The sequence below is a fragment of the Nyctereutes procyonoides genome, unplaced genomic scaffold (genome assembly GCF_905146905.1).
Source record: "Nyctereutes procyonoides isolate TBG_1078 unplaced genomic scaffold, NYPRO_anot_genome, whole genome shotgun sequence".
NCBI lineage: Eukaryota > Metazoa > Chordata > Mammalia > Carnivora > Canidae > Nyctereutes > Nyctereutes procyonoides.
This window is the reverse complement of record NW_026575121.1, coordinates 58,800,836-58,826,729: the sequence shown is the minus strand read 5'-3', so window position 1 is coordinate 58,826,729 and position 25,894 is coordinate 58,800,836. Positions and strand designations below refer to the sequence as shown.

Below are 25,894 nucleotides of genomic sequence, written 5' to 3'. Positions count from 1 at the left end.
TAATCGTTCCTGTTAGACTGATTTTGGAAGTCGACCACATTGATGGGATCGTGCACCATCAGGGTTCGGCCTGACGGATTCCCCACCACGGACGTCACGACGAAGGCACCCACCCTGCACACCCCTGCTTTCAGTGTGTGCTTGCTACATTTCTTCTGTGTATTTAAAGCCATTTTAATTCCTCCTGGCACCCAGGCTTCCTTCAATGTCTATGTGTATATGTCTGTATGCGCTTTCCTGGGGCGTCTGTGTGGCGCCCAGGCCCTCCCGGCCCTAGCCTGCATTCGGAGGGAGCGTGGCCGCCACCCGAGGGGCCTCCTGAGCTTGTGGAGGCCGCTGCCAGGTGAGAAGGCAGTCTCTGGGGTCCTGACCCGAGGCTGAGGGCTTTCACAGGCCGCTTTAATCTATTCTGAAGCACCAGGATGTGGACAGGCCCGGGGCCCTCAGTCAGCAGCAGCCCGGGAGCTGAGCTGGCCTGGCTCCGCAGGTCCTACCTACCCAGGTCCTGGTTGTGGGCTTTCTCCTGGCCTTCGAAGTACAGCAGGCTGTATCCACTCCAGAGCTTGTTCATGCCCACGGGGCACATGGGTTCCTGATCCGTCTGACTGTGCTTCACCAGGAGGTAGCCGATGCTGACACTGCGGCCGGGCATGCCCGGCAGCCCGGGGGTCCCTGGGCGGCCCGGCTCCCCTAGAACCCGAGAGAAAGTGGTCACCTTGCAGCTGCTGCTGCGTGGACCTCAGCCCACAGCGTGGGGCTGACATCACTCAGCTCTTGCTGCCCCTGCCTGCTTTCTTCCCGAAGCCTGGCCTTCGCGGGCTCTGCACCTGGCAGACCAACAGCCTCCTGGGCGGTACCCGATCTTCCTGACACTCAGAGTTGGGAAAGCCCAGAGGACTGCAGTCCAGGGCCCACCCAACACATGGGCCTCCTCTGCTAGATCTCTCGGGGACAGGGAGCTCATCGCACACATGGGTCATTTCTGGGACAGAAACCTGCCTCCCATGACGCCTGCCCAGGGGTGATTCTGCCCCCAGAGCACAGCAGGATGCCCAGTCTACTTCCAGCAACATGACCCATCAATCACTGGGAATCCACTGTCCTGGTTGATCCCGCCTCTCCCTACCCCTTCCCTCCCAGGACACTTTCACTTGTCATCACTTCCTCATGGGATGTCCCCTCCACACTGTTGCCTGGGTCTCCCGGCCTGGATGACTCCCCTCTGTCCCTGTGTGTCCGTGACTGTGCATCCCCCAGGTAACCCCTAACCTCCAGACCATGGGTCAGTCTGTTGGGAGGACAGCAGATTTCTCATCCCCATGACCGGGACACTGTGCAGCCCTTTAACTTGTCACATGGCTGCTCCCCTCCTGCTCCTTGTGTGCTCAGGGGGATTAAAACAAATCTATTTCTCTTTGCACAAATTGCTAGTATTTCCTGCCTATCCTGTTCATCCTGCACATGTCCAAGTGATTTCAAGAAATCAGTAATACGAGACTTTACAATGGCTCCTGCTAACGTAATTGTTTTTTTTCAGCTCATCGTCTGAGACCATCAAGATTTTTACAAATCCTCTTTCTCAAAGTCTGTTAATTGCTTCCTTCTCTGAGGTACCTGCAGATGTGTCAGAGGAAGGAAGGGAGCCGGCCGGCTTGGGGACACTGTGCCAGGTGTGTGCAGGTGCTCTTGCAGGGCACAGGTGCTCTGGCCGGGCACAGGTGCTCTAGTCAGGTGCAGGTGTTAGAAGCGCACCCAGCCCCAAGGCTGGAGGGAGGGCAGCCTTTCATCTTTGCTCACCTTGGTGTGTGTGCTTCCCTCCCCAAGGACCACAATCCATCTGTCAGTCCCTCAGTGGACCCAGAAAAGCCACCTTGCCTTCTGTCCCCATTTGCCGTTAAACACTCACCTTCCTGGCCCACTGGCCCCTGGTGTCCCATAGGCCCCTGGTCTCCTCGGAATCCGGGAACAGCAGACACACCACCTCTGCCCTGGGGCCCTGCCTTTCCTGGAGCCCCACGGAAACCTGCAGAGCCGAGAAATGAGCGAGCGTGACTAGCATTGTCATTGACTAGTGACAATGCTCAGTGTCACTGCTGCTCAACAAAGCGTTTTCAGCAAGAAAACCAGTGAAAAGAAAGCAAACAGGAGAAGGAGGCTTTGCTCCTACCTGGATCCCCCGGCGGTCCCTGTGGTCCCATCTCTCCCTGCATTCCCGGAGGGCCTCTCCTTCCCTGTGGACCCACTGGCCCTGGCTGGATGGTAATCTTCTGGGGGATTCCTGCGATCCCGGGGGATCCCACAGAGCCAGGGGCACCTGGAAAGGGAAATGAAAGCCCAGTTGAAAAGAAGAATCCCTCGGTTTTCTTGCTCTGACCTGTGTTCAATTTTTCTATCTGCTGACACCCATCATGAGCTTCCCAGACCTGTCTTGCTCTCGAGACAAGATGGATAATAACTTACTGGAGATGTTGTTCAGCCCTTTTGACAGTTAGTGTCATTCAGCATGTCCCAGTGGGGGTGCTGGCAGGTCTCCATGAGAAACGGCACCCAGAGAGGGGTCCCCAGGCCTGGAGGCGCAGGGACTGTCCAAGGCTGGCAGCCTGCCTGACGTGGTTCTGCAGGTGTGCGAGCAGCCACTTACCTGGGAGTCCTCGGTCTCCCTTGGGTCCCTTGGGGCCTCGGTCGCCCACACTCCCGGTGGCTCCTGTGTTGCCCATGAATCCGGGCTCACCTCTGGGCCCTTCAAGACAAGCAGGATGTGGAGGCCTCGCCTGTCTTGGTGAGGGGGCTCCAGCCATCTCTGACTGGAGCTGCCAGCCTCCCCGACAAGAGGAGCCCTCCGGGGCACCATTACCTTTTTCTCCGGGGAGACCGAACACACCAGGCCGGCCCTGGGGCCCAGGGTCCCCGCCCCATCCTTTAGTCCCGGGGGTTCCTGGAGCTCCTGGGTTCCCCTCATCTCCTTTGCTTCCAGGAAGAGCAGCAGGCCCAGGTGGTCCCGGGGGCCCACGATAACCTGTCGATGTGCATCACAAGGACGATGTTACACGGGAGGAAGGGGCGGGCAGGGCCACACGGTGCCAGGATGTGCTCAGGGGGCCAGACAAAAGTTGCCTGTTTGGGGGGAGTCTTTGGCAGGTCTAATGCTGGACGGCTTTTTTCATGTTGTGGCAAAATATACCTAAGCTAAAACTTACCATTTTAACCATTAAATTTTTTTTTTTTTAGATTTTATTTATTTGAGAGAGAGAGAGAGCTCATGCACTTGCACAAGCAGGGGGAGCAGCAGGCAGAGGGAGAAGCAGTCTCCCCGCCCCGCCGAGCAGTGTGCCTGACGCGACATGGGGCTCAGTCGGGGCTCGGTCAGGATCACGACCCCAGCTGAAGGCAGGTGCTTAACCAACTGAACCACCCAGGTGCCTCTTGTTTTAACCGTTTCTAAGTGTGTGGTTTCAGGGGTGCTAAGTCCATCCATAGTGTTGAGTGGCTGTCACCACCGTGCACCTCAGAGCTTTCTTGTCTTCCCACACTGCAGCTCTGTCTGCATTGGTCATGACTGCACTGCCTCCCCAGTCCCTGGACCCCTTTTCTCCCTTGTCTGTGGATTTGAGCGCTCTCAGGACCTTGTACCAGGGACATCACACAGTGCTCGTCCTTTCATGTGTGGCTTATGTTACTTTGCAGTGTCCTTGAGGTGGAAACGAAAGTCTGTTTCATCCCCAAAGGAACCTCGTCACTGCCAGCTCCTGCCCCCAGAGATTCCAATGCACAGTAATGTGAATCCTACTTACCTTCCAGGCCAAATATCCCTGGTGCCCCTTTGTCACCAGGTAACCCAGACGCGTTGGAAGGGGGAGTGATGCCTGGGAAGCCTTGAAGTCCTGGACTCCCAATTGGGCCTCGTCCCCCTTAGGATGGAAACAGAAGAAGTCAGGTTTAGGATCGGCATCCAACTTTTTGATCTATGGTTTCCCTTCTATGCCGCTTCCTGTCCAGGAGCAGAGCCACCAAGGAGAGGCAGCGATGGGAGATGCCTGAGGCCAGGGAACGTCCGGGGGTGCCATGCATCTGGCTCAGGCCATGTGGCTACGGTACTTGTGGACGGCACCTGGCCCCCTGAGGTTGGCTCTGTTGCTTGTGAGCACTTGTGTTGGACAGGAGGTTCTTGTCTTGGCAGGACAAGCACACTGATGCTTTCAATACTCCTTGCAGCTGCCCTTTGGTGGCTTGGGTCCCAGCTCTACGGTGGGTCCTTCCTGCTCATAGAGCCTGTACTTGCCAATTCGCCTACCCACTATGATCTGCTGGTGACCCTAAATCAATACTAGCAGCACACTGGACAGGCAGAGGGGGCGGATTCCTGGAGTCCCCACTGAGGGCCCCGTTTCAGCTCAGGGTGTCAACAGGGGTCCTTTCTGTGTCTGTTTAGTGCCTCCTCCCCACCCCCCCCTTTTTTTTTTACATTTCTGTGCTTTTTATTGGTGAGTTCACTGTTTATATTGCCTCCTGCACACCATGCTGAGGTGCTGTCTGGCATTCCCGAACTCAGAGGCGCAGTGGCATACTGTCAGAGAAAATGTGTTAGATAGGCTTCCTTCAGGCAAGATACAGAGCCGATGAGTTCCACGTTAATGTACCAACAAGAGATACTAAATATGGTGTCTTTAGACAGAAACACACAAAAAGCCAAGTTACAATTGATCGATTGATGAGAATGTGACCAGGGGCTCACCGGAACTGCTAGACACACTGGCTCAGTATCCGAGAACTTGGTGTGCATGGGAGGCGACAGGACTGGCCCGGGTCCGAGTCAAAGGCTGGCTCCTCGGGCAGTGCCCACACACAGACCCTAGAGGGCATTCCCTACCTGCTCCCCCCTGAGCTTCAGCCAACATGACGTGCTAGGTGGGCAAGCTGAATGTCAGGAGCAGGGGCTGGTTTCTGTCCTGACTGCCAGACTAGTGCTTGTTCTCTGGAGTGTGGAGGCCTGAGGTCAGTACAAGGACACTGCCCACAGCCAGGATACCCTATCGTCCTGGGACAGCGGTCTCTGCTCCAGGGGAAGGAGTGAATGGGCAGCACGGGGCACACACGGGTGACCTAAGACTAAGAGTCACCTCCTGTGCGCCCCCTGCAGCCTCCTGACTGACCCGGGCTCCTCGGCAACCCCAGGGGATCCTCATACCTGTCATGGTGTGTGCTTCTGAGTGTACGAAGAACACACCAAGAGAAACATTTAGAAAGGTGTGGTCTTTGCCCTGCTACTTACAGGCAACAAGCAGGTGGATTCACCAGGCCTGTGGGGATTGGCCAGCTGCCGTCTCTAGTTTGATCGGAAATGACACCAACTGAGCTGCATCTAGCTATTGTCACAAAGTAACTCAAACAGATTGTGAGTGTCGGTGGCAAAAACTCCTGAGTTACAGGATCCAGATTGGCCACATTCCCCTGACAATGCAAGGGACCAACCGCATGGTTGAGACACTGACTCAGGTTCAGTGTGCTGGAATCAGGATCCAAACAAGCCCATTCTCTCTGTGGCCCCCACAGATCTTCCTCAGTACTGAAATAAACCCCCTGACTAATGAAGGTCTGATGAGGGCTGTTCAGCACCACTCATGGGCAATGAGTGGGGACATGCTGGTGGACTGACCCTAGATCCTCACCCCTGAGTGGGGATGGCCCTGACTGGGGCTGTGTGAACACCTTGTAGCCACTCAGGGCTCACAGTGAGACCCCAGCTGGCTGCACCTCTGCTCATTCTCCTGCCTCAGATCAATGACATGGGGCTCCAATACCAGGGAATTCTGGAGTTTCCAGCTATCTGAAAGGGGAAAGAGAAGGTGACAGATCTTGGAGAATCAGATGATATGGTCTGTGAGCCTTGGGTCACCCACTGCCACCATGGGGGATCAAGTCACTGGCCTCCTTGGGTACTGGCTTCTTTGTGGGGTCCCTGGGCTCTAGCTTAGGAGGGTATTTTGACCTGAGCACTTGCACCCAGGCCCCAGTGCCCAGAAGCCCAATGTGTGACAGGCCTGTGCCCACGTGCCGTGGCACAGCCAGCCTCTGGTGCAAGGCTGCCATTGTGGGCACAGTGACTGGATGAGTTGGGCATGGTGGGGGCAGGATCATCAGAAAGCAGAACCTGGTGCGGTACACTCAGTGAAACTACAATGCTTTCCACACATACTCCACTCCTATATATTGATTATAGTTTTATGTGGAAATGTTTCCCATCTCGGTTTAGGCTTGAGCATGTGTGCTGGTGGGTGGGGTGGGCTGGGGGTGTGGGTCTCCTCAGTAGGTGAGACCACCTTTCCCTGGTTTGCTCCTACCACATCCCAGGCCTCCCCGGGACTCAGCTGAGTGATTGTAGGGTTTGTATGGACTCGTCATCCAATACTAAGTGCTTGTTATTGGTAACCGCCATGCCAGGTGCTGCGGGGGCATAGTGGAGATGGACAGTGGTCCCTAGGGCCTGGGAGCTTTCCTGACCACAGGAGAGGTGGTCAGTAACAACCCCGATGGGTCATAACAGAGTATGATGGTGGGGGGCTGGCTGAGAAGTTTTGCAGAGCAACCAGTGCTGCCAGGATCCACTACATGCTCATCTCTCGGACTCATGGACATCCCGGGTCTGGTTGTGCAGTGCTGCCACTGGGCAGTGCATAGCCTCACCTGGATCGCCTCGCTCCCCTTTCTGTCCTGGGGCCCCGATGGGTCCTGGGTGGATGTTGGCCTCTCCGGGGTCGCCCCTGTCCCCAGCAGGACCAGGGAAGCCAGGGTTTCCGTGGATGTCCGCACCTGTGGCAGGGGCCGCACAGCAGGGATGTTAGCATCCTCACCCACGCCAGGCTGGTCTTCAGAAGCAGAAGGACGGCCACGCTGTGCAGTGGGACTCGGGAACAGAGCCGGAACTCAGCTGTGGAGATTTCGGCTAGCCAAGTGGCTTCAGTGTCCCAGATCGCATCTTGGCCGAACCCTCCACTGTCTGCAGAACCACTGGGTGGGGGGGACCCAGTCCACGTGGCCTTGGGGATGACCACACAACTCTGGGATGCCCCCAGCACCCCCTCCCCCATTGGTGGGTGTGGCCACATGGCCGGGGCGTGCCAGGTACCTGGGGATCCAGGAAGGCCTTTGGTGCCTGGCAAACCGTGTAATCCGCTGATGCCTCGGATGCCGGGAAAGCCTGTGTGGATTTCACTCATGGTTATTCCATGCATTGGAGAGCAAAGCGGCTTTTAAATCAGTTTGACCTGTTCTTGTTTGCTATTATACGGCCACCTGTCCACTTTACTCAAGAGCCCGGCAAACAGGAAGCACTTCCGCACAGTGTGACTTATAAACGAATCCTGTCTGCATCATCCAGGAGAAGCAGCTCACAAAAGACCGTTCTCATGGAACCGTGTTGAAGGCTCCTTAGAGCTGTGGGGGAGCTGGCAGTGGTGTCTTTCCTCCTGATGCCGAAGTCACTACGTACAGGTGCTTTGTAAGAACTGTGCTCTGCAACGACGCTGTGGCAGTCACTATTTTAGTCCCTCCAGATTCCCCAGGACAAACATTTCTAAAGTAGCACCCGGGAGGCAGGCAGCGACTCTCCCTCCGATGCGGCAGTGAGTGTGGGCTGGGATGGGCCCCCTTAGTTCTGAGCAGGACAGCTTCCAGGTGCCTGTCCCCTGACCAAGGCCCATCCAGGCCGGGCAGTACCCCGGCCCCATCTCTACCAGCCCTGGCTCAGTGGCAGCCGGGAGTCCCGGACAGAACGGGGACGCTGGCCTCTGTCCCTCTGGCCCTTCTCACTGCCTGTGCGCTGACCAGAGAGGACAGCCTGGCTGACTGCCTCTCCTCCACCGGCCCATCTGGCTCTGAGCAAATCTGTGCACCAGCTCTTACCTGGGGAGCCTGGAATCCCTGGCCAGCCGTAGTCTCCTTTGTCACCAGGCACACCTGCCCGGCCCGGATCTCCCTGTGGCCCCTGCAGCCCTGTCAGTCCTGGGAAGCCTGGGGGTGGGGGTGGGGGACAAATGCCTCCATGAGTGGGACTGGAACCCTGAGGCCTGGCCACCTGCAGTTCGGGTCCTGCCGGGAGGAGGAGGAACTTCGTGGGAAAGGACCAGCTGGGAATGTGCCCCACTTTCAGGCTCAGCCTTGCTACAGACAGCAGCTGGTGTTCTACCATTCGGGTGCTGTCATCCAGGCAGGGGTGCAGAGAGAGCCTGGAGACCTGGAGGATTGGTGTCAGGGTTCCCAGGTCCCACACAAAGCACAGCAAAGGCAGCAACAAGAAAAGAGTTAGAAACCAGTCCCCTGTTGGCTTTCCCTCTTGATTCTGGATCCGCAAACATGTTTCTGCATATCCAGATGCAAGGAAGGGGCCCTGGGACCAGGACTCGGTCTGCATTTATAAGAAGATGGACCCAGGGCCACATAAGCACATGCGTCTGCCCCCTGTGTGTCTCCCCAAGGGCAGTGGCCTTGGTCCTAAGACAGAGCTGGGTCATGGGCAACGTGCAAGAGCCAGTCTCATGCGGTGGAGTGTGGTCATGGCTCAAGGATATGGGCACACCAGCTGCCCCTGTGCTGGGGGCCTGGAGGTTTGGGGGCTCAGCTGTGCAGGGGAAGGTGCATGTGGGGCTACGTGACAGCATGAGATCATACCTGTTTGCCCTTTAGGTCCAGGAGGGCCTTGGATGCCTGGCACGCCTGTTATCCCAGGGAAGCCAACTTCACCCTCTGTTCCCTTTTCCCCGAAGAATCCCTTTAGACCTGTAAGCACAGAGTCTCTGCTAGGAGCAGAGCAGACATGGAGCCCAGGGGGCTCAGGGAGACACAGTTGAGGGTCTTGTCATTCCACATCGGTGCTTCTGCTGTGAACGGGCTGCGGATCTCAGCATGTTCCTTCTCTAACATTTTCCCTAATTCAGTAGCCCCATGTCCTGGCATCCATGCCCTTGTGCATGGGTGGGGCTGACCCGGGCAACCCCCAGGGCACTGTGGAAATGCTGGTGTGTCACTCCACGGCGTGGCCATAAAATGCATCATGGCTTTCCCTTTGTCACCTCTGGAGAAAGCCAGCTGCCATGCCGTGGGGACACCCAGCAGTGCTGCCAGAGGCAAGGGGTTGACCCTCCTGCCCCAGACCAGCCTGCGATGGTGTGGCCTCAGAGTCAGAAGTGCCCTGCACCCGAATTCCCCACCCTTACATGCTAGGACATGGTCCCTGCTTGGGGACATCCCAAGCCGCTGTGTTTCAGACAGACAGAGCTTTCCTGACTTTGTCTTCAGGTTCAATTTAACAAGAAATTCCAGAGTTCTGTTTGCCCACAGGCTTGAAGACCTCAAACCATTCCCTGAAACGTGACTCAGTGATACAGGTTGTGATATATCAGGCAAGTTGGTGCCTGAGGGAGATGCACGCAGGGCTCAGGGCTGAGGTGATAAGGCCAGAGTGACTGACGTACCTGGTGCTCCAGCGATGCCCTGCTCACCCTTCAGGCCTGGGCTTCCTGGCAGGTTTATGATGTCTCCACTGTCACCTGCAGTGGGCAGAAAAGACAGCTGACACCTATTGGTAGGTGGTCAGTTTGCAACTTTGCTGTGTTACACTCTTTTTTTTTTCTTTTAATAATTAATTAATTTATTTATTTGAGAGAGAGAGAAGGAGAGCATGAGTGGGAGGAGATACAGAGGGAGAGGGAGAAGCAGACTCCTCGCTGAGCCGGGATCCCCACATAGGACTCGATCCCCAGACCCTGAGATCATGACCTGAGCCCAAGGCAGATGCCTATTCAACTGAGACACTCAGGTGCCCCTGTTCTGTTACATTCCTAATAAAAATAATTTGCTTTGAAATTCCTAACAGCATCTCAGTGTCTGACCACCACACCTGCTGGAACGCTCTGGATTGTGGATGCCCTACAGTCATGATCCAAGCAATACTCACCAAAGTCCCCTGTGGGGCCCACCTCGCCGTAAAAGCCTGCTCTCCCTGGAGCTCCCTTGTCACCCTAGAGAAGGTCAGACACGAAAACATCTCAGATGAGCAGGACAGGCTCAACAGAAGGCTGTTCCCAAGATATGTTTATCATTCTAAAGGGTTTAACATGCCTGGCTCTTGGGCTAAAACCAACACTCAAAGTTTATCTCATCAATTTGTAGTCAACCCCTCAGGTTTTTCCACATAACAGCAGATGGTCTGCTTCCTCGTTCTTACTGGACGGGGAAGCTTTGCTGAAGCTGAGAACACAGATGGTGGATGTCGCCATCATGACAGTGGTGGTGACACTCACGGCTGACCCATCCCACCTTGCCCCATTCAAAAGCTTCATTTAAACTTCACAACGACCCTATGACATAGATATTTTGTTATGTCCTGTTTGACAGATGAGGAAGTTGAGGCACATAGAGGCCGAGTGATTTGCCCAAGTAACCGGCAGAATTGGAATCTGAGTTGGACCCCTGATTTCCAAGCTTGCTGTGATGTTGCACAGCCATGCCCTCCAGCTGTGGACGGTTGGACTTCCTGAATCGAGGCTGGTCACTGATGATGATGCTGGGATGGTGTCTGGGTGGCTCTGTGACCACGGAGAGCACGGTTTTCCTCATCCTCTGAGGGAGGGTGGTGTGCTGGTCTACATGGCAGTACTGTGGGGCCTTCCACAAAGTGACCTCTCCCAGCACAGCACAGCTCTGTTTTGTGGGGAGTGGGGAGGCTGTACCATGAGCTTCACTCGTGTACTAGCCACATAAAGACACACAACAACTTCAGCATTGCAGAAAGTTCTCTCCTGGTTCCTAATCTTGCCCAAGACAGCCACTCTCTGACTGACCCCATCACTGGCTCTTGTTGGTTCCTGATCTTTACAGTTGGGGTTGCCTCACTCGTACTTAGTTTCTGCATCATTTTTTTTTCATCAGGAAGTATGTGAGAGTCACTGTTGTCCTTCTCAGTAATTCTCTCTCCCGCCATGTAGCCCACAGCCGGAATGTGCCCGTCTCCACACTCCTCCTCCTGGTGGTGGGCATTCGGGCTCTCCCAGTATTTGGCTTTGTCTGTCATAGACAGACAGACAGACTCCATAGACTGGGAGCACTGCCATTGTGTCTTCTCGTCCTATTTTAAATCATCTGACAAGCTGCACACAAGATCGCATTGGCTACACCAGGAGGCAGTGATGGGAGCGACAGGAGGAAGACACTGAGGGCTGTGGAGGGCATCATCAAGGTGGGCCAGATGGACGCCTCCCAGGCTGCTATTAATGGTCCACCACGGGGTGGCCAGACTTTCCGACCGGCCCAAAGTGTGCTGACCCCAGCGTGAATCCCAGAAATGCATCTGTCACATGCTGAGGACGGTGAGCATATAATGTCTTTAAACAAAAGAGGATAAAAAGACTTCCACGAAACACAGTCGATGGAGAGCCGCTCTGTGCTGTGTTCTGTGCACCATGTCTAGCACACTCTGCGAAACCACGGGATTTAGAGGAGGGGAGACCACTGGTGTGGAGGGACGGGCACTCCCTCAGGGGTCAGGGCACATCCCCCTCACCATGACAACATTGCTCAGAGCAGGTATGCCGAGTAAGGAGTGAACGACAGGCTGGATGTCGTCCTTGCTGTGATCCAGTAATGGGTCCTCAGTCCTGATGTCACACACACTCAAGTCCAGCATTTGGAGGGCCAGACGTTGGAGTTTAGCCTTCCAGAAGCCCCCATGGAAAAGTGCAGACACCAGGCTTCATCCAACAGGAGGGCAGCAGTGGCGTGGGAGGCACTTGTATTACCGCTGCTGGTGGCGTGAGTACAGCGTCTCCTTACCCTGACGCGGGGGCCCAGGACAGCCCCAGGCCTCAATTCTGAAGCCGGCCCTTGACCACTTGTAGCACAGCGAATGCTGGAGCACAGCACCCTGGGCAGAAGCAGGGGGAGAGGCGCAATCGCAAGAAGATGTGGAATGAGAGATGCCCACTCACCCTACTTCCTGTGAACCCCGGAAACCCGATGATTCCGGGGGGGCCGGGCACACCAGGAAATCCTGGTAAACCGGGCATGCCGGGAATGCCGATGTCTCCTTTGATGCCTTTGATGTGGCCCGGCTTCCCCGGCAGCCCAGGCACTCCGGACAGCCCAGGGATCCCCGGCATCCCGGGAAGACCTGCAGGAGGAGCCCAGGTGTGGATCAGCACTGGTGGTGGTGGGAGCACCTTGCCCCCCTGGAGGACGCAGCACCACCCTCCCCCAGTGTCTGGCTCTGCAGCCCCGAGGGCGGTAAATCTTAAACCAGGAAAGTGAGGCTTCCTGGCCACCTAGAACCAGGGGTCCCCTTGTCGAGATGTCGGGGTCAAAGGAGCTGGGGCATGGCGAGGCCTGTCCTGGGCGGAGGGCCATCTGGCACCCAAGCTGCTGTGTCTGGCTCAGGGGGCTGGGCAGGGAGGGGGAGATGCTCACCTTTCAGGCCCAGGTACCCTTTCAGCCCCATGGGCCCTTCGTCTCCTTTCTCTCCTTTGATGTCTTTCATTCCTGGCTGGATGATGGGAGGAGGTCCTGGGGGCCCAGGGTCCCCGCGGCTGCCTGCGGCGGAACAGGATGCGTCTGTCCCCTAGCCTCTGGGCCCAGCGGAGCAGCCTGGAGGAGGCCCCTTAGCCACGGCTGTCCAGGCCAGCGAGTCCCAAGGGGCTCTGAGCCCTGGGGCGGCCCGTCCTCCCCTCCCCCCAGCCCCGACAGGGGCCCAAGTGAGGGGGCAAGGGTCTCTGAGAGAGGCTGAGGCCGATGGCTAAATGCCTGTCCTCTTCCACGGGCCCTTCTCCTCGTGAGCCAAGTGAGGAACTGTGCCCCCAACCACTATGGAACTCTAGGACATCTTCATAACCCCAGAAAGGAGCCCCATGCCCACCAGCAGTCGCCCCAACTGTTCCCTACTGCCACCCCAGGAGGCCACAAATCCATGTCCTGTCTCTCTCGATTTGCCTATTCTGGATCTTTCATGTAAAGGGAAGCAGACAACATGTGGCAAAATGCTCTCAAGTCTGAAGCACGTGCAGCGTGTGTCCGACCCGGGTTCCTCCTTCCCACCAGCCAGAGTGCCATCACACGCCGACGCCGCATGGGGCTCATCCACGGTATTTCTGGGGTCAGCTCTTAGAAATAATGTGGCTATGGACATCCGTGTGCTTTCACTCTCCGGACGTCTACCCAGATCCCCACCAGCAGCGTGCGGTGAGCACGCCTGCATCAACACTTGCTATTGGTGGTTACGATTTTAGAGGCCATGGTGAAACTTTCAGAGCAAGGGTGTTTGAACAAAAGTTGTGAAACTGTGGCTTGTTGCCACACACCCTCTGAATGCAGGTCTCCCACCAGGTCTTGAGATGCCTGCCTGCGCCGGGGCTTGCCCCAGCTTCATGTCTGTGGGTCACAACCTTGGTGTGGTGTCCCAACCTGGGACGCCGTGTCCCTGGCTTGTCAGATGGCACTCTTCTCCTATAGGACTGACCTCTTGCTCTTCCCTTGGCTTCCCCTGGCCTCATGTCCACCAGGAATAATCAGAGTGGGAGGTTTCTTACAACTATTAGGATGTCCTTAATGGAGCTGCCATTTTGTTCTTAAAAATTTCCTTTGTATAAAATCAACAGGCCACGGGGATATGACATACAGCAGGGTGACGACAGCTGTTAATACTGAACTGCATATCCGAGAGTCGCTATAACTGTGGATCTGAAAGGTCCTTGTCATCACAGAAAAGTTCTGTGACTCTGTGGTGACAGGTGCAAACTAGACTTACATGGTGACCATGTCAGCACATCATACAAATACCCATCATGTTGTGGGCTTGAAATTGGGGTTGCCTTCAATGACAACTGGATAAAACCTTTTGTTGAATACAAACCCAAATACTTCCTTTGGTTGGATTCTTCCCTTAGGACAGCTGGTGGGCTGAGGCCGGGATAGTCTTCTAATTTTTGTTACTTTCCTTCTTTCTGATTGTGCCTAGCTTTTGGGTTCCTGGAGGATTCGCTTTCAGGAGTGCAACACCCCACAAAAGGGAGTCCCCACCCTCCAGAAAGGCATTCAAAGAGGTGCACATACCTTTCACACCCGGCTCACCAGCCAGACCCTTCAGTCCTGGAATTCCAAAAAATCCGGCCTCTCCTTTATTTCCTGGAAGCCCGGGTCTTCCTTTGAGCCCCACCATGCCTTGGAAGCCATCCATCCCGGGCGAGCCTCTCCCACCTTCAGAGGGAAGGAAAGAAGTGCTGGGTTAGCCATGGATAAGCACACGGGGTCTTTCGTCTTGCTTATCCATGACATTCTTGCAGCGTGACTCACAGGAGATGCTCAGATCCCTAGCCTAAAATAAGGATTTTCGGGACACCATCCCTAAGGGGCTTGTCTGCTGTCTGCGAACAGACTGAGCCACAGCAGAGTCAGCCTGCTTGACAACTCGCCGTGGGGACAAGACATGAGGTAAATGTACGGTGGTCGTAGGAAAGATGCAAGGAAGATGGATGGTAACTTGTGTCTGTGGCTGCTGGGAACAGGTCATGACCTGAGGTTAACCCTGCACCCAGTGCAGGAATCCCAGAAAGGACACTGGAGAGAGAGATCCCTGTGTGGCCCCACAGCTACTTGGCCTTGGTTTGTGTGCAAATAAATCTGTCCCAGCCACCAGGCATTTTCCTCAGTTTTGGGTTTGTCATAACCAACCAGCCTCCTGATCTGACACCAGGGTCCAGAGAGGCCTCTCTATAAATCTCCCATGCAGAGACAAGGTCCTGCTCCCTCACTCTCATTACATGAGTAAATCGGCATTTGGGGACATGCCTGCCACAGCCAGCTACAGCCAGCCTAGCAGCACTGGCCTATTCTCTGAGGCAGGATGCCTCCCAGGGGCCCTGGCCTGCCACTGAGTGGGGCTAGGCTCTCCTGGCATGGCCATCCTGAGTCCCAGACTAAACCGGTACCCACCTCAGGGAGTGCCCCATCTGCCCACCGTTACCTTTCTGCCCAGGGATACCAGGCATTCCACTCATTCCTTTAAATCCAGGACTTCCTAGGGGGCCTCGTTCACCCAGCAAACCGGGGTCACCTCTGTCGCCAGACAGACCCTTCATGCCCACAGGGCCGGGGACACCTGTGTCCCCTGGGTCCCCTCTGTCTCCAGGCAGACCTGAAAAGCAGAGGAGGAGGAAAGTAGAAAAAGATGAACAAACTTGGAAGAGCTACATGTTCCGGGGGCTGGTCACCCTGAACCAGCTTCCACGTGGAGGGGCTCTGGGATGGCTTCATCTCCACGTGTCTTGCCCCCACCCGCTTCCCCCAGCAGGAAGCACCATCCTTTCTTCCTCACATCTGCCACTTTCAGAAAACAAGTTAGGTCCTCCTCCTTAAAGCAGAGCAGTGTTTTTGAAGTTCTGTTGGAAATTTCATTTTGTTTCCTACTGAAATCCTAGCCAGAACCTCAATATACAACAGGTATGAGGATGAATGGGTTTCTCAGCGGTTTGAGTTCTTGTTTGGCAAAATCCATGCCCTGTTTGTGAAACCTGTTACAGGCTGAGCTGTGTCGTCCCCGTACCTTCATGTGTGGAAATCCTAAGCCCCAGTACCTGGGTCCTTAAAGGGGTGATTACAGAGAAATGGGTCCTAATCAGATGTGACTGGTGTCTGTATAAGAGATCAGGACCTAGACACCCTCAGGGAAGGACCCCGGGGACGAGATGGCCATCTGCAAGCCAAAGAAAGAGGCCTCAGAAGAGACCTGCCCTGCTGGCATCTTGATGGCAGACGTCCAGCCTCGAGGTCTGTGAGAGAAAAAATGTCTCTTAAGTTGCTCATGTGGGATACTTTTGGAAACCCTACGGCTTTTGGGGGTGCCTTGGAGCCCAGTTTGAGAACTCCCTGGGGGAAGGGATCCTTACCTCCGTGACCTGAGGCTCCTGGCAGCCCCAAGGGCCCCTCCCGGCCGGGAGCTCCTGGGAAGCCATGCTGTCCTGGTGGCCCGGGCAGGCCCGGCTGGCCCGAGGGTCCTGGGAAGCCTGGCTGGCCCTTCAGACCTGGCATTCCTGGCATGCCCTGGCTTCCTGTGGGGATCAAGACAAGCGCCATGAGGCCAACCCTACACAGTTCACTGCCAACATCTACCTCTCAGGCTCATTCTATACACACGGGGTTTCATTATGTTCTGGGCAGTGAGAAACCTGGAGCATCCACAGAAGTACAAGATCACAGGGACTCCCGCCACCACCCAGAGACAATGACCAATAATGCCCCCATACTCTTCCTTCTGGCTTCTCGTCACACAATGCACCGAGGAACAGACATTGGCAGACCTGACAACTTGCCGTGTGTTCAATTTTTGGCTTTTCTTCTCTTGTTATATTTTGAGCATTTTGCTACATTTTAAAATATTCTTTACATTTTATTTAAAGATTTTATGTCTTTGAGAAAGAGAGAAGAGTTGGAGGAGGGGCAGAGGGAAAGGGAGAAGCAGACTCCTAACTGAGCAGGGAGCCCGATTTGGAATTCGATCCCAGGACCAGGGATCATGACCTGAGCCGAAGGCAAATGCTTCACTGACTCAGCCACTGGCGCCCTGTACTTTACACTTTACATGGCTCTGTGCGTAGCAGTACCACATCAGGGACATATTCATCACCACCTGTCTCTGTCCTTACAAATAGCAACCGAGGGAGCGGTGTTTGGTGCGCACATCGGTGTCTGGATTGTAGGCTGTTTCTTCAGGAAGGTGCCCAGACACTGACTTTGTGGGGCAGAGCGACGCTAGTATACACTATAGCCGTGTGCTCCAGCGTCTGCACATGCCTGTCCTCCTGCGGGGCTCCCCCAGCCGTGGGCTGATGCTGACACAGAACTGGGAGTCTGGCAGGCAGGATGGGGGTGGGAGGCAGGAAGTGCTCGAGAGCAGCTGTGTCACAGGTGGGGTGGACTGTGAGTTACATTTCTTTCTCCTACTGTTTGGTTTTTAATGAAATTTTTGTTCCTTGCTACTATCTTCCTTTGAGGATCTTGGTATTTTTCTTATAGATGTTAGTATTCCTCATATACATCGACTAATTTCCTCCATAGCTCTTATAAGGTCTACTCTATTTTGCTGCCCAAATTTTCATTTTGTTTTTGACGGGAAGATTAGTATTCATGTGCAAATATTATGCACTCTGTATATATGTGTGTGCACATGCAGTTTCTTCACTTGCTTTTATGTTTATAACATCCTGCCCTATCCATGGGTCACATAAGCATAGATTTTCTTCTAGCTTTTTTGTTTGTTCGTTTTTTTAGTACTGAACTCCTGGGTCTTTCTTTTCTTCTCAGACTTTAAAGTTCATACGTTCCTCCAGTTAATACCGATAGGAGGGGTGATGCCCGTTTCACAGTCCTCTCCAGTGACTGAAGCACACCTGCTCATTTAGCCCATGACCATCCTACGGAGTGTGTGGCTGACCTGAGCAGAGGGGTGGACAAGTTGGGGGGGGCAGAGGGGAGGGTCATCAACAAAGGGAACCAGGCCAGTCTTGGACCAACCCAGAATCTGACTTGGAAGTGTGTGTCCCAGTTATCTAATACAAGGCAGAATGGGAGAGAAAGGTCTGCAAAGAGATTCTCAGAGACGCACGGATGCAAGTCCTTACGTTCTCCAGTTTCATTTCGGTATACGAGGGTACTTCTATGGCTCGGCTTCTGCCTCTGGAGTTACAAGCTCCAGAGAGGGCATCGTGTGTGTGGTGCTGACAGTCTGGGCAGCAGGCAGTGCTGGAGGCATCAAGTCTAGCTGGAGAATCAGGCTCCTGCCACCAACCAGGCTCCTCCAAGAGAATGGACGGAGCTTTACCAGCAGGAGCCCTCCAGGCTGCTGACCTGAGAGAGCCGGGCCAGGAAGGTCACGGGAGCTGAGGCTGCCAGCTCGGTTTCTGGAGCACCTCCCTCAAAGGGGCAGGTGGTGGGCAGGACAGGTGGCACGCGGAGTCCAAACCGAACAAGGCTACTTCAGCGTCCTTAAAAACCTCAGGCATTGGAGGCTTGCTCCTTCAGCTGTCTATTGTGACATTAGAACTCAATATTTTAAGCCAATTTCCATTTTTTGGAACATCTACTAAAAAGGAACACCTACAAAAAGTCTGCTTCTCTCAGCAAAATGACTCTAACTCGGGGACCTGGGTCCCTGCTTCACATGGAGGCTCTTTGCCAGCACACAGGCTGCATCTGGGCACCTGCGGCCTTGTGAGGCCCCCCCGCCCCTCCCCCCACCCATGGCTCCCCTGCCCAGCTGGGCTGGACTGACATGGAAACAGGTTCTTAAAGCTTTGATGCTCTGAAGTCAGAACTTCTACCGAACAAAAGTTTGCCTGAGCAAGCTGGTTCCCGATGGGACATCGATGGCAGGAAACATCCACAGGCTCCAGAGTCAACCCGTTGCCGTTTGCTGTTCTACTCAAACAGCAAAAATCTGTGGGGAATAGTTAGATTTAAAAAAATCTATCTGGGGCAGCCCCGGTGGCTCAGCGGTTTAACACCGCCTTTGGCTCAGGGCATGATCCTGGAGACTGGGGATCGAGTCCCACAGCGGGCTCCCTGCATGGAGCCTGCTTCTCCCTCTGCCTATGCCTCTCTCTCTCTCTGTGCCTTTCATGATTAGATAAATAAAACGTTAAAAAAAATCTATCTGAAGGGTCCTCTGTGAAGAGCCTGTGGTTGTTTTTGCAACCAGACAGCAATGCTGATTGTTGAGGACATGGGGCCCGCCACTCATTTCAACAGCCACAGGGGAGCTGCTGCTCACGAAGCTGTCCCACCAGTGCGGCCAGCTGTCCACCACCACGCCTGCTGCTCTGAAGCTCCCCAGGCTGTAACCACGTTGGCAGGGACAGACCCAGTTGTCCCGGCAGTGGGTCTTCACTGCTGGATGGCTGCATCCACGGGCCTGTGTACCTCATGGGGTTGATGTGTGTGTGTGTGTGTCTAAGAGTGTGACTGTGGATGTGTGGACTTGAGTGTGTGAGAGTGGGCATGTGAGCGTGTGTAGGAGTGTGAGCGTGTGGGCACATGCGTGGGGCTCCGTGTGCATGCACATGGGTCTGCCATCACGCTTGCACAAGCTGCACGTGCGTGTATGTATAAGCGTGCGGATGTATGTGCAGGAACTTCTGGAACTGACAGGCTCATCTGAAAACCAACCGGCGCTCCTGAGCTTGTCCAGAGCCAGGCTTCATCCGCTGGAAACACTCCCATGTAAAGGCTGCGGGGCAAGGTCCGATGGCACTGGAGGGAGTGGCACCCGCCTCCTCCACCACAGAGGAGGCCCCCTGTGCCTGGGCTTGGGGAGGCGACTGACAACCATGCCGTCAACAGACAAACAGCTGCTTCTTAAAGTCTCAGTTCTTCCTGCATCTTCCTGTCTGACCGGGAACACTCAGGGTCTGGTGCTCTCCAGTGCGTGTTGCACCAAATGTAAACGCTTGCTCCTCAGTGACACCGTCTTCATCAGAACGAGGGTGTTTGGGGTTTGGACGTCAGTTTTGCATGAACTGGAAACACAAAGCCATCTGACGCCCTGTTCACTCATCAAACAGTGAGCCATCTTTCTACCTTGTACACATACACTGACGACATTGTGGACATTGAAATATTTTACACCAGCCTGTTAAGCTGTGCTCACGTCATTCTCGCCTAGCCCTCTCCCTAAGCATGGTCTCTGCTCTTCACACGAACGGCACACATTCTGCTGGAGGCTCGGGTGAGGCCCCCCACCCCAGTTCACACCCAGCTTCAGAAGGGGGAGTGTGCATAGTTAGTCTCTACTTGTAAAAGTCTCCAAGGGTCATCCTTTCCTGGCTACTGAACGTAAATGCAGGATGGTGATTTTTGTCCTAAAACACTCTGAAGGAATACTGGTACTGAGTGTGGGGAACAGAAGGCAACCACACTGTCCACACAGCCTGTGGCTTTTTACCAAATTCCTAGGAGGGACTTGGGACGTGCCCTTGGGAGCCACCGCTCAGCGGGACTGGGCTTCCCGCTCTCCTGCTGCCATGAGGACTTACCCCTGAATCCAGGTGGACCTCTCTCTCCAGGAGGGCCCTTCAGCCCGGGGTGTCCAGGCAGTCCAGCATCTCCTCGGGGCCCGGGCTGGGCTCCCAGAACTTCTCCAGGAAGGCCCCTGTCCCCTGGGGGCCCGACAGGGCCTGGCAGACCAGTGGGACCTGGGTGTCCATCTGGGCCAGGAAGGCCCACTGAGCCTTTGGATCCTCGGGGCCCCACGAACCCTGAAAGAAAACACAGGTCATCCCCGTAACTGCAGGTTAGTATCATGATGGTCCTAGAGAGGTATCAGGTAGAGGCTGGAAACAGCAAGGTTTGTGTGAGGGCCTCCGCTCATGCCCTGTCTCCCACCTTGGGACCCACAGCATCCTGGTCCCCCACACCATCTGGCCCCCAGCCCTACAATTCAGCTAACATGGAGGCATTAGAACCATCTGCATCTTAGACATGGATCTTCGTGATTCATGGGCTCCCTGTTGTACAGATGATCCCCACAAATGGTTCACAAATGGACCTTCCAGGCTCCGTGTGCAAGTGAGAACAGAAACCCAGGGGTGGGAACAATTAGATCCTTTGGAGCCTGGGCTCTACCTCCCTGGCTGTCAGGCTATTTGGAAACCCTCTAAAGGGAGACCAAGAGCCCTCTGTTGAACTGTCAGCTGTCTGCATCAGATGGAAGGATGGTGGCTGTCACATGCTTGAGCCTTTCCTGGGTGACTTCCCCTGTCTGCGCCCTTACCCTCCGATGTGACCTCGGACTAAACTCCAAGAGAGGGCCATCTCATGTCAGCTCAGAAGGACAGCTTTCCGAGGCCACTGCTGCCTGGGCCGAGGCGTGCCGGGAAGGAAGGCACTGCCTGTCCATTTTGTGTGGTGGGCCTGACAAACAAGACGGCGGGTGTGGGGTCCCAGGCTTTTTCTAGGACAACAAAGCTCGCCACACCCTGTCTGGAAGACAGGTTGATCCCAAAGGCCATGGCTGGAACACAGAACAGAGGATCTGGACCTCTTGGGAGTATTCCTGAGCTGGCCCCTATGCCAGAGTTTCAGTGGTGTGTTTTTTTCACGAACACCAGAGATAGCCTCTGCAGCTGGCCACTTCCTTTCTTCTGCACATGTGGTAGTAGTACCGGATATTCCATATTATCAAAAGTGACACATGCTCCAAAACTGAATAATAGGCCAGTTTCTTGTTAACCTCTTTCCTCTGTTCTACCCCAATCTCCCTCTTCAAGTAAAGGCTCACGTTTCAGTACAGAACAGGCTTCCTACAAATACTGTCAACTCCCAGAGTCTCCCGGTGACAGGCACCCCCCACACACCTCTACGGCAGGTGCACAGTCTGGACAGTTTGCGCCCCCATGGCTGGCACCACAGTGGAGGACCAGGTACCCTTCCCATTCAAGGCAGGCAGGTACTAATGGATCATTATCCTCCCAAGAACTTCACACTTTGCTCTAGTGTGTGTGACATCCCTGGAGGGACAAAGCCTTATCTCCTAGGTGTCTGAGTGCTCCAAGCAGGGCAACAAAGCGATACAGGCGGTATCTACTGTGGTGGTGGCATGAAAACTGTCCCGTGTTTCCCTGCAGAGCAGGTTTTTGCCAGCGCCTTGATACACAGGGAGCACGCCTCCAGATCTTGCAAGACATGGAGACATACGTGGCATGAGAGGCGACAGGATGAAAGCTGCGGGCAGTCTCATGGGCTGGAGCACTGACTCCAGGGAGAAAGTCCACCGGTTTGACCTGGGCTTGTGGTTAGGGTTAAACCAGCTGCCACGCTGTGAGACAAGCAGGAGGCAAAATTCAGTCAGTCTTTGCCGCAAGTACTGGCTAAGGGTCTCTGATCTGTGTGACAGTCTAGATGTCAGCAGTGTTCTCTTTAGTTTCTGGAGCCTGGTTTGTAAGGAATGTGGACCAGCCAGAGGTCACGATGCCGAGAGCGTGGAGATCTGCACTCTGGAGGGCTGCTCCGTCCATTCGTTCTGTGGCAAAGGGGGTGATGCAGCCGTGGGCTCCCCATGAGGGGTGCCCGTGCAGAAGCAGAGTAGTTGGCTCAGGGGACAGGCAGCCAGAACTCACCGCAAGCAAGATTTCATTCCCACTGACAAAGGACTTTGTAGTAACGAGTTTCAACATTTCACAAGTGCTGGATGACAAGAGCGACTCCACTACAGGCTGGGGAAACCACAGACCAGGACACTCGGATGTTTGGTCTTGGGTGGCCTCAGGGACCTTGTTAGTCCTGTGTCAACAACACAACTCTGCATCGTGTGTGCCTCTACACACCAAGTGACAGCCATGACCGCTCACGCCACTGGAGCTGGAGCTGCCTGGGGCAAGTGTGTTTGGAGACAGGTATCAGCGGGGAGGCCGACATGTCTCTGTAGGTCTCCCACAGTTCATTGCTGGTGACACATTCATTTCCCTCCAGTTCCAGGAAAAAGGCTTATGCTCTTTTAGCCAGTCATGGCTTCTGGAAATTCTTTGCTGTGTTGAATGCAGAGGTAACGGCTTGCTCAGAAGAGTGCAAGCTAAAGAGTAAGCAGGCAGTGCCGTGGAAAGTGGAACACAGGTGCCCTTTGCTGTTTGGTGAGTGGTCAGCAGGCTGGAATCGATGACCTGAGGGCATTGTGCCTTTGGGGACAGCCTTATTAGAGGACAGCATCATGTGGCCTTTGGAGTGTCTGACATCCACCAGAGAAATCGTTCTGTACCTGTCTCTTTCTTTCCTGCAGGTGCTGTAGGGATCTTATGCAAAACTCCAGCATAACATTAGTGATGGAAAGGTCGAGAATTTTTAAATTCCCAACCACAAGAACAAAGTGCTCATCAAGCCTGTTTCTGAGTGTCCAAAGCCAAGAGCGTGGGGGCACCAACGTTGCATGCAGTCACCTCCCGAGCATAAGGGGCTGTGTGTGTGTGTGTGGGTTCAACCCTGCCTTACCTGGGGGTCCTGGGAATCCTTCGCGACCTGGGTCTCCTGGGAGACCCCTGAGCCCCGGTGTTCCGTCAGCTCCTGACAGTCCTGGTATTCCTTGGAGGCCCTTGGCACCTAAACAACCCGAAGAAAGCACGACACACGTCAGAGCCCCACAAGCAAACCCCTGAAATGACAGGGTGGGTGTTCAGAACCCACCTAACACGGTCCTTATGATCCTGGGAAATGAGGCTGGGGGATGTCAACTGGAAATGGCGCTCCTGACAGCTGGCCACACCTACTGCAAACCCCACCAACCCAGCAGTATCCCTCCACCCCTTGCCAGATGCACTGGTAGGAAGTCTTCCCTCCAGATGTTGGCCATAACCTGCACCCAGGCCAGTCTACCCAGACTTGAGAAATGCTGAACTTGTATTCCTTGTAACCAACACCTGTGACTGAAGAGGGTCGGACCCGCTAAACGAACTGATTCTTTACCACTGGGCATCTTTGATCTGAACCTCTTCATATGGGAAGCAAACTCAGGATATTTTTTTCTGGGGGTCTCCACGCCTGTCTGGCCTGAGGCTCTTGGAAACCACAGTCAGTGCACCTGCCTACTGCAGGCGGCTAGGCGCTAGGCGCTCCAGGAACCACCGAGACCTCCTGCAAATACCAGCAGTGAGAACAGCAGCCTCCTCTCTACAGTGTGTGAGGCAGCATGCACGCAGGTGCTGGCAAGGCAACAGGTGGACAGGGGTGCAGGTTCACTGTGGGTCCCAGCCTCTCCGGGCTCCTGTCCCCTTCAAGATGTCCCTGCAGGCCATGAGGGTTCAGCTGGCGCTTTGCCATCATGTAGGAGGGGCCAAAGCCAGCATCTTGTTGCTGGGGACAGAGAGGGGTGGGACCCTTCCCTTGGGCTGGAGAGAGCAGGGGGGGTTTGTGCGGGATCCACCAGCTCTCCCAGAGGGCCCCATTTCTTGAGGTTCCTGTTGAGGGGAGGCTGGATTTGGGAAAACACAGTGTGGGAACATAAGCTCAGCCCTACTCTTCATAAATGCACAGATTATCCAAAATTCCCCACTGATGAAATGATGCCCTTAGACCATCTCTCCCCAGTGTAACCAAGTGATTTTAAACAAAGCCCTATACTTGACTGTGGAGATGGGGAAGGAGCAGTTGGAACCAGAAGTGCCCACAAATGACATTCTCAGTAATACACGACCCTGCTGCTCAACACTGTTGCTCTGATGGAGACACAGGGATGGAGTCAGACCCACAGGTGCAGGAATGTACTCGTTCAGAATTCCAGGACGTCTGTGAGTCTGTAGTGTGGACATGGTAGAGAAGAGAATAAAAGGGCTTTGTGTGGAGGATGTCCTATGTGAGTATAAGGTTCCATAGACTAAAGACAGAATTTTTCAAGTTGTTTGAAGTGAAGATGTATTTGAGGAGCTCAACTTGTCAGTCTCTGAAAGGAAATCCCAGTGGGGCCTCAGGGCAGGTGCACCCAAAATGAAGATAGGATACAGAGCCTTGGACATGCTGCCTCCAGTTCTCCTGCTGCCTCCGGGTCAGGGGCCCGGGCCCTTCCAGGGGACCTATGTGTGTGGGAAGCAGCACAGAGCATTTCTGCAAGCCCACCATCACCTTCTGGATGGAGAATTAGTCTGCAACAGAGATGTGGAATCTATGCACTCGCTGAGCTTCATGGTGTCAAAACATGATCCAAGTCCTCCCCTCGCACTCAATTCATGTGTACTTTTGGACCTGCTTCCACCCAGTCACTGCTGAAAACCCACCATCTGCTGCTTGCTGTGCCTGGGGCCCCCCGGTTAGTGGCTGTGCTGGTGTCTGTGGATAGACAGACTCATGCTGAGTCCTCAGAACACAACCCTGCATCATGTGCATCCTTCTGCATTTCATCCTGCTGTCCCCAGATCCTGTGACTACTCTGAGCCTAAGGAGAGCCCTTATTGTCTGGAATGTAGACTGTAAGGCAACGGACTTCTCCAGTCATGAGGGCTGTCTCACACCTCCTTGGCACTTCACAGTTTATACAGGACCTCACTCACAGCGTATGACATGCAGTATTAAGGGCATTATTTGCAAAGCTGGAGGAGTCCAGAATGCCTGCATTAGTCTTCCTATTTAACCAAGAAGACCAAGTCCCACAAGGAATGAGAAGGATGCCCAAGGCCTCCTGGATAATGAGCGGAGCAGCAGATCCCACAGCCAGCTCCTGGCCACCTGCCACACACTCTTAGCCCAAAGTCAGCTGCCAGGGAGCAATCGAGGCGCCCTGCAGGGGCCAGGGTGCGAAAGTGTGTCTGTCTGTCCCAGGCTGACGGACACAGACCTCTGGGTGTCACCCAGGTTGCCCAAACCCTGCCCCTTATCTGAAAAGCCATTCATGAGCAGGTGCGTGGGTGGCTCCCAACACTGGGCTCAGCCACCTGGAACCTGACTCCATCATGTGGGTGCTTTGGGCGGGTGACCGCTTGCACCAGCTCACAAAGGTGGGACTGTAGGGACACAATGCTAGCCCTGTTCATTCCTGTTATCCTCCATCAAAATCCAGAAGAAACAATCGTGTCCCACAGGTCCTTCCCACAATGCTGGGACATGTAGGGAGAAAAGCTGCATGTCGAGGGGGCTTCCTTTCCCATCCCAGAGTGGCGTGCCACCCCCATTGGTGTCCCCTGACACCTGTGCCCTGGCAGAGGCTGAGCTCTGTGTGGAGGGCATTCTCTCCTACAGCCTGGGGTTCTATGAGGGGTTGGTGACCACGCGCCATCCACCGTGTGGAGGAAGAGCCTGCTTCCCTACCCAGGTACCAAGGTGGTGGAGCATGGTGACATCCAGGGTGGAGAGGAGGGCAGGGGCAGAGGGAAGTGGAACAAAGGGGTTG

General features: G+C 54.8%; 1 protein-coding gene across 1 annotated transcript in view; it reads right to left on the bottom strand.

Annotated features, from left to right (window-relative positions):
- Nucleotides 1-25,894, bottom strand: part of COL4A2 (collagen type IV alpha 2 chain) — a 169,740-nt gene that overhangs the window by 4,139 nt on the left and 139,707 nt on the right. Inside the window, exons 28-46 of the mRNA XM_055335741.1 lie at nucleotides 23,011-23,118; nucleotides 20,064-20,285; nucleotides 15,924-16,085; nucleotides 15,002-15,172; nucleotides 14,092-14,235; nucleotides 12,454-12,576; nucleotides 11,979-12,160; nucleotides 9,950-10,013; nucleotides 9,468-9,542; nucleotides 8,665-8,772; nucleotides 7,900-8,007; nucleotides 7,124-7,195; nucleotides 6,682-6,807; nucleotides 3,792-3,908; nucleotides 2,855-3,016; nucleotides 2,642-2,740; nucleotides 2,168-2,314; nucleotides 1,907-2,023; nucleotides 499-690 (exon numbers count right to left, since the gene is read on the bottom strand). Of these exons, the coding sequence (XP_055191716.1) occupies nucleotides 499-690; nucleotides 1,907-2,023; nucleotides 2,168-2,314; nucleotides 2,642-2,740; nucleotides 2,855-3,016; nucleotides 3,792-3,908; nucleotides 6,682-6,807; nucleotides 7,124-7,195; nucleotides 7,900-8,007; nucleotides 8,665-8,772; nucleotides 9,468-9,542; nucleotides 9,950-10,013; nucleotides 11,979-12,160; nucleotides 12,454-12,576; nucleotides 14,092-14,235; nucleotides 15,002-15,172; nucleotides 15,924-16,085; nucleotides 20,064-20,285; nucleotides 23,011-23,118 (2,499 nt within the window). The remainder of the gene's footprint in view (nucleotides 1-498; nucleotides 691-1,906; nucleotides 2,024-2,167; nucleotides 2,315-2,641; nucleotides 2,741-2,854; nucleotides 3,017-3,791; nucleotides 3,909-6,681; nucleotides 6,808-7,123; nucleotides 7,196-7,899; nucleotides 8,008-8,664; nucleotides 8,773-9,467; nucleotides 9,543-9,949; nucleotides 10,014-11,978; nucleotides 12,161-12,453; nucleotides 12,577-14,091; nucleotides 14,236-15,001; nucleotides 15,173-15,923; nucleotides 16,086-20,063; nucleotides 20,286-23,010; nucleotides 23,119-25,894) is intronic.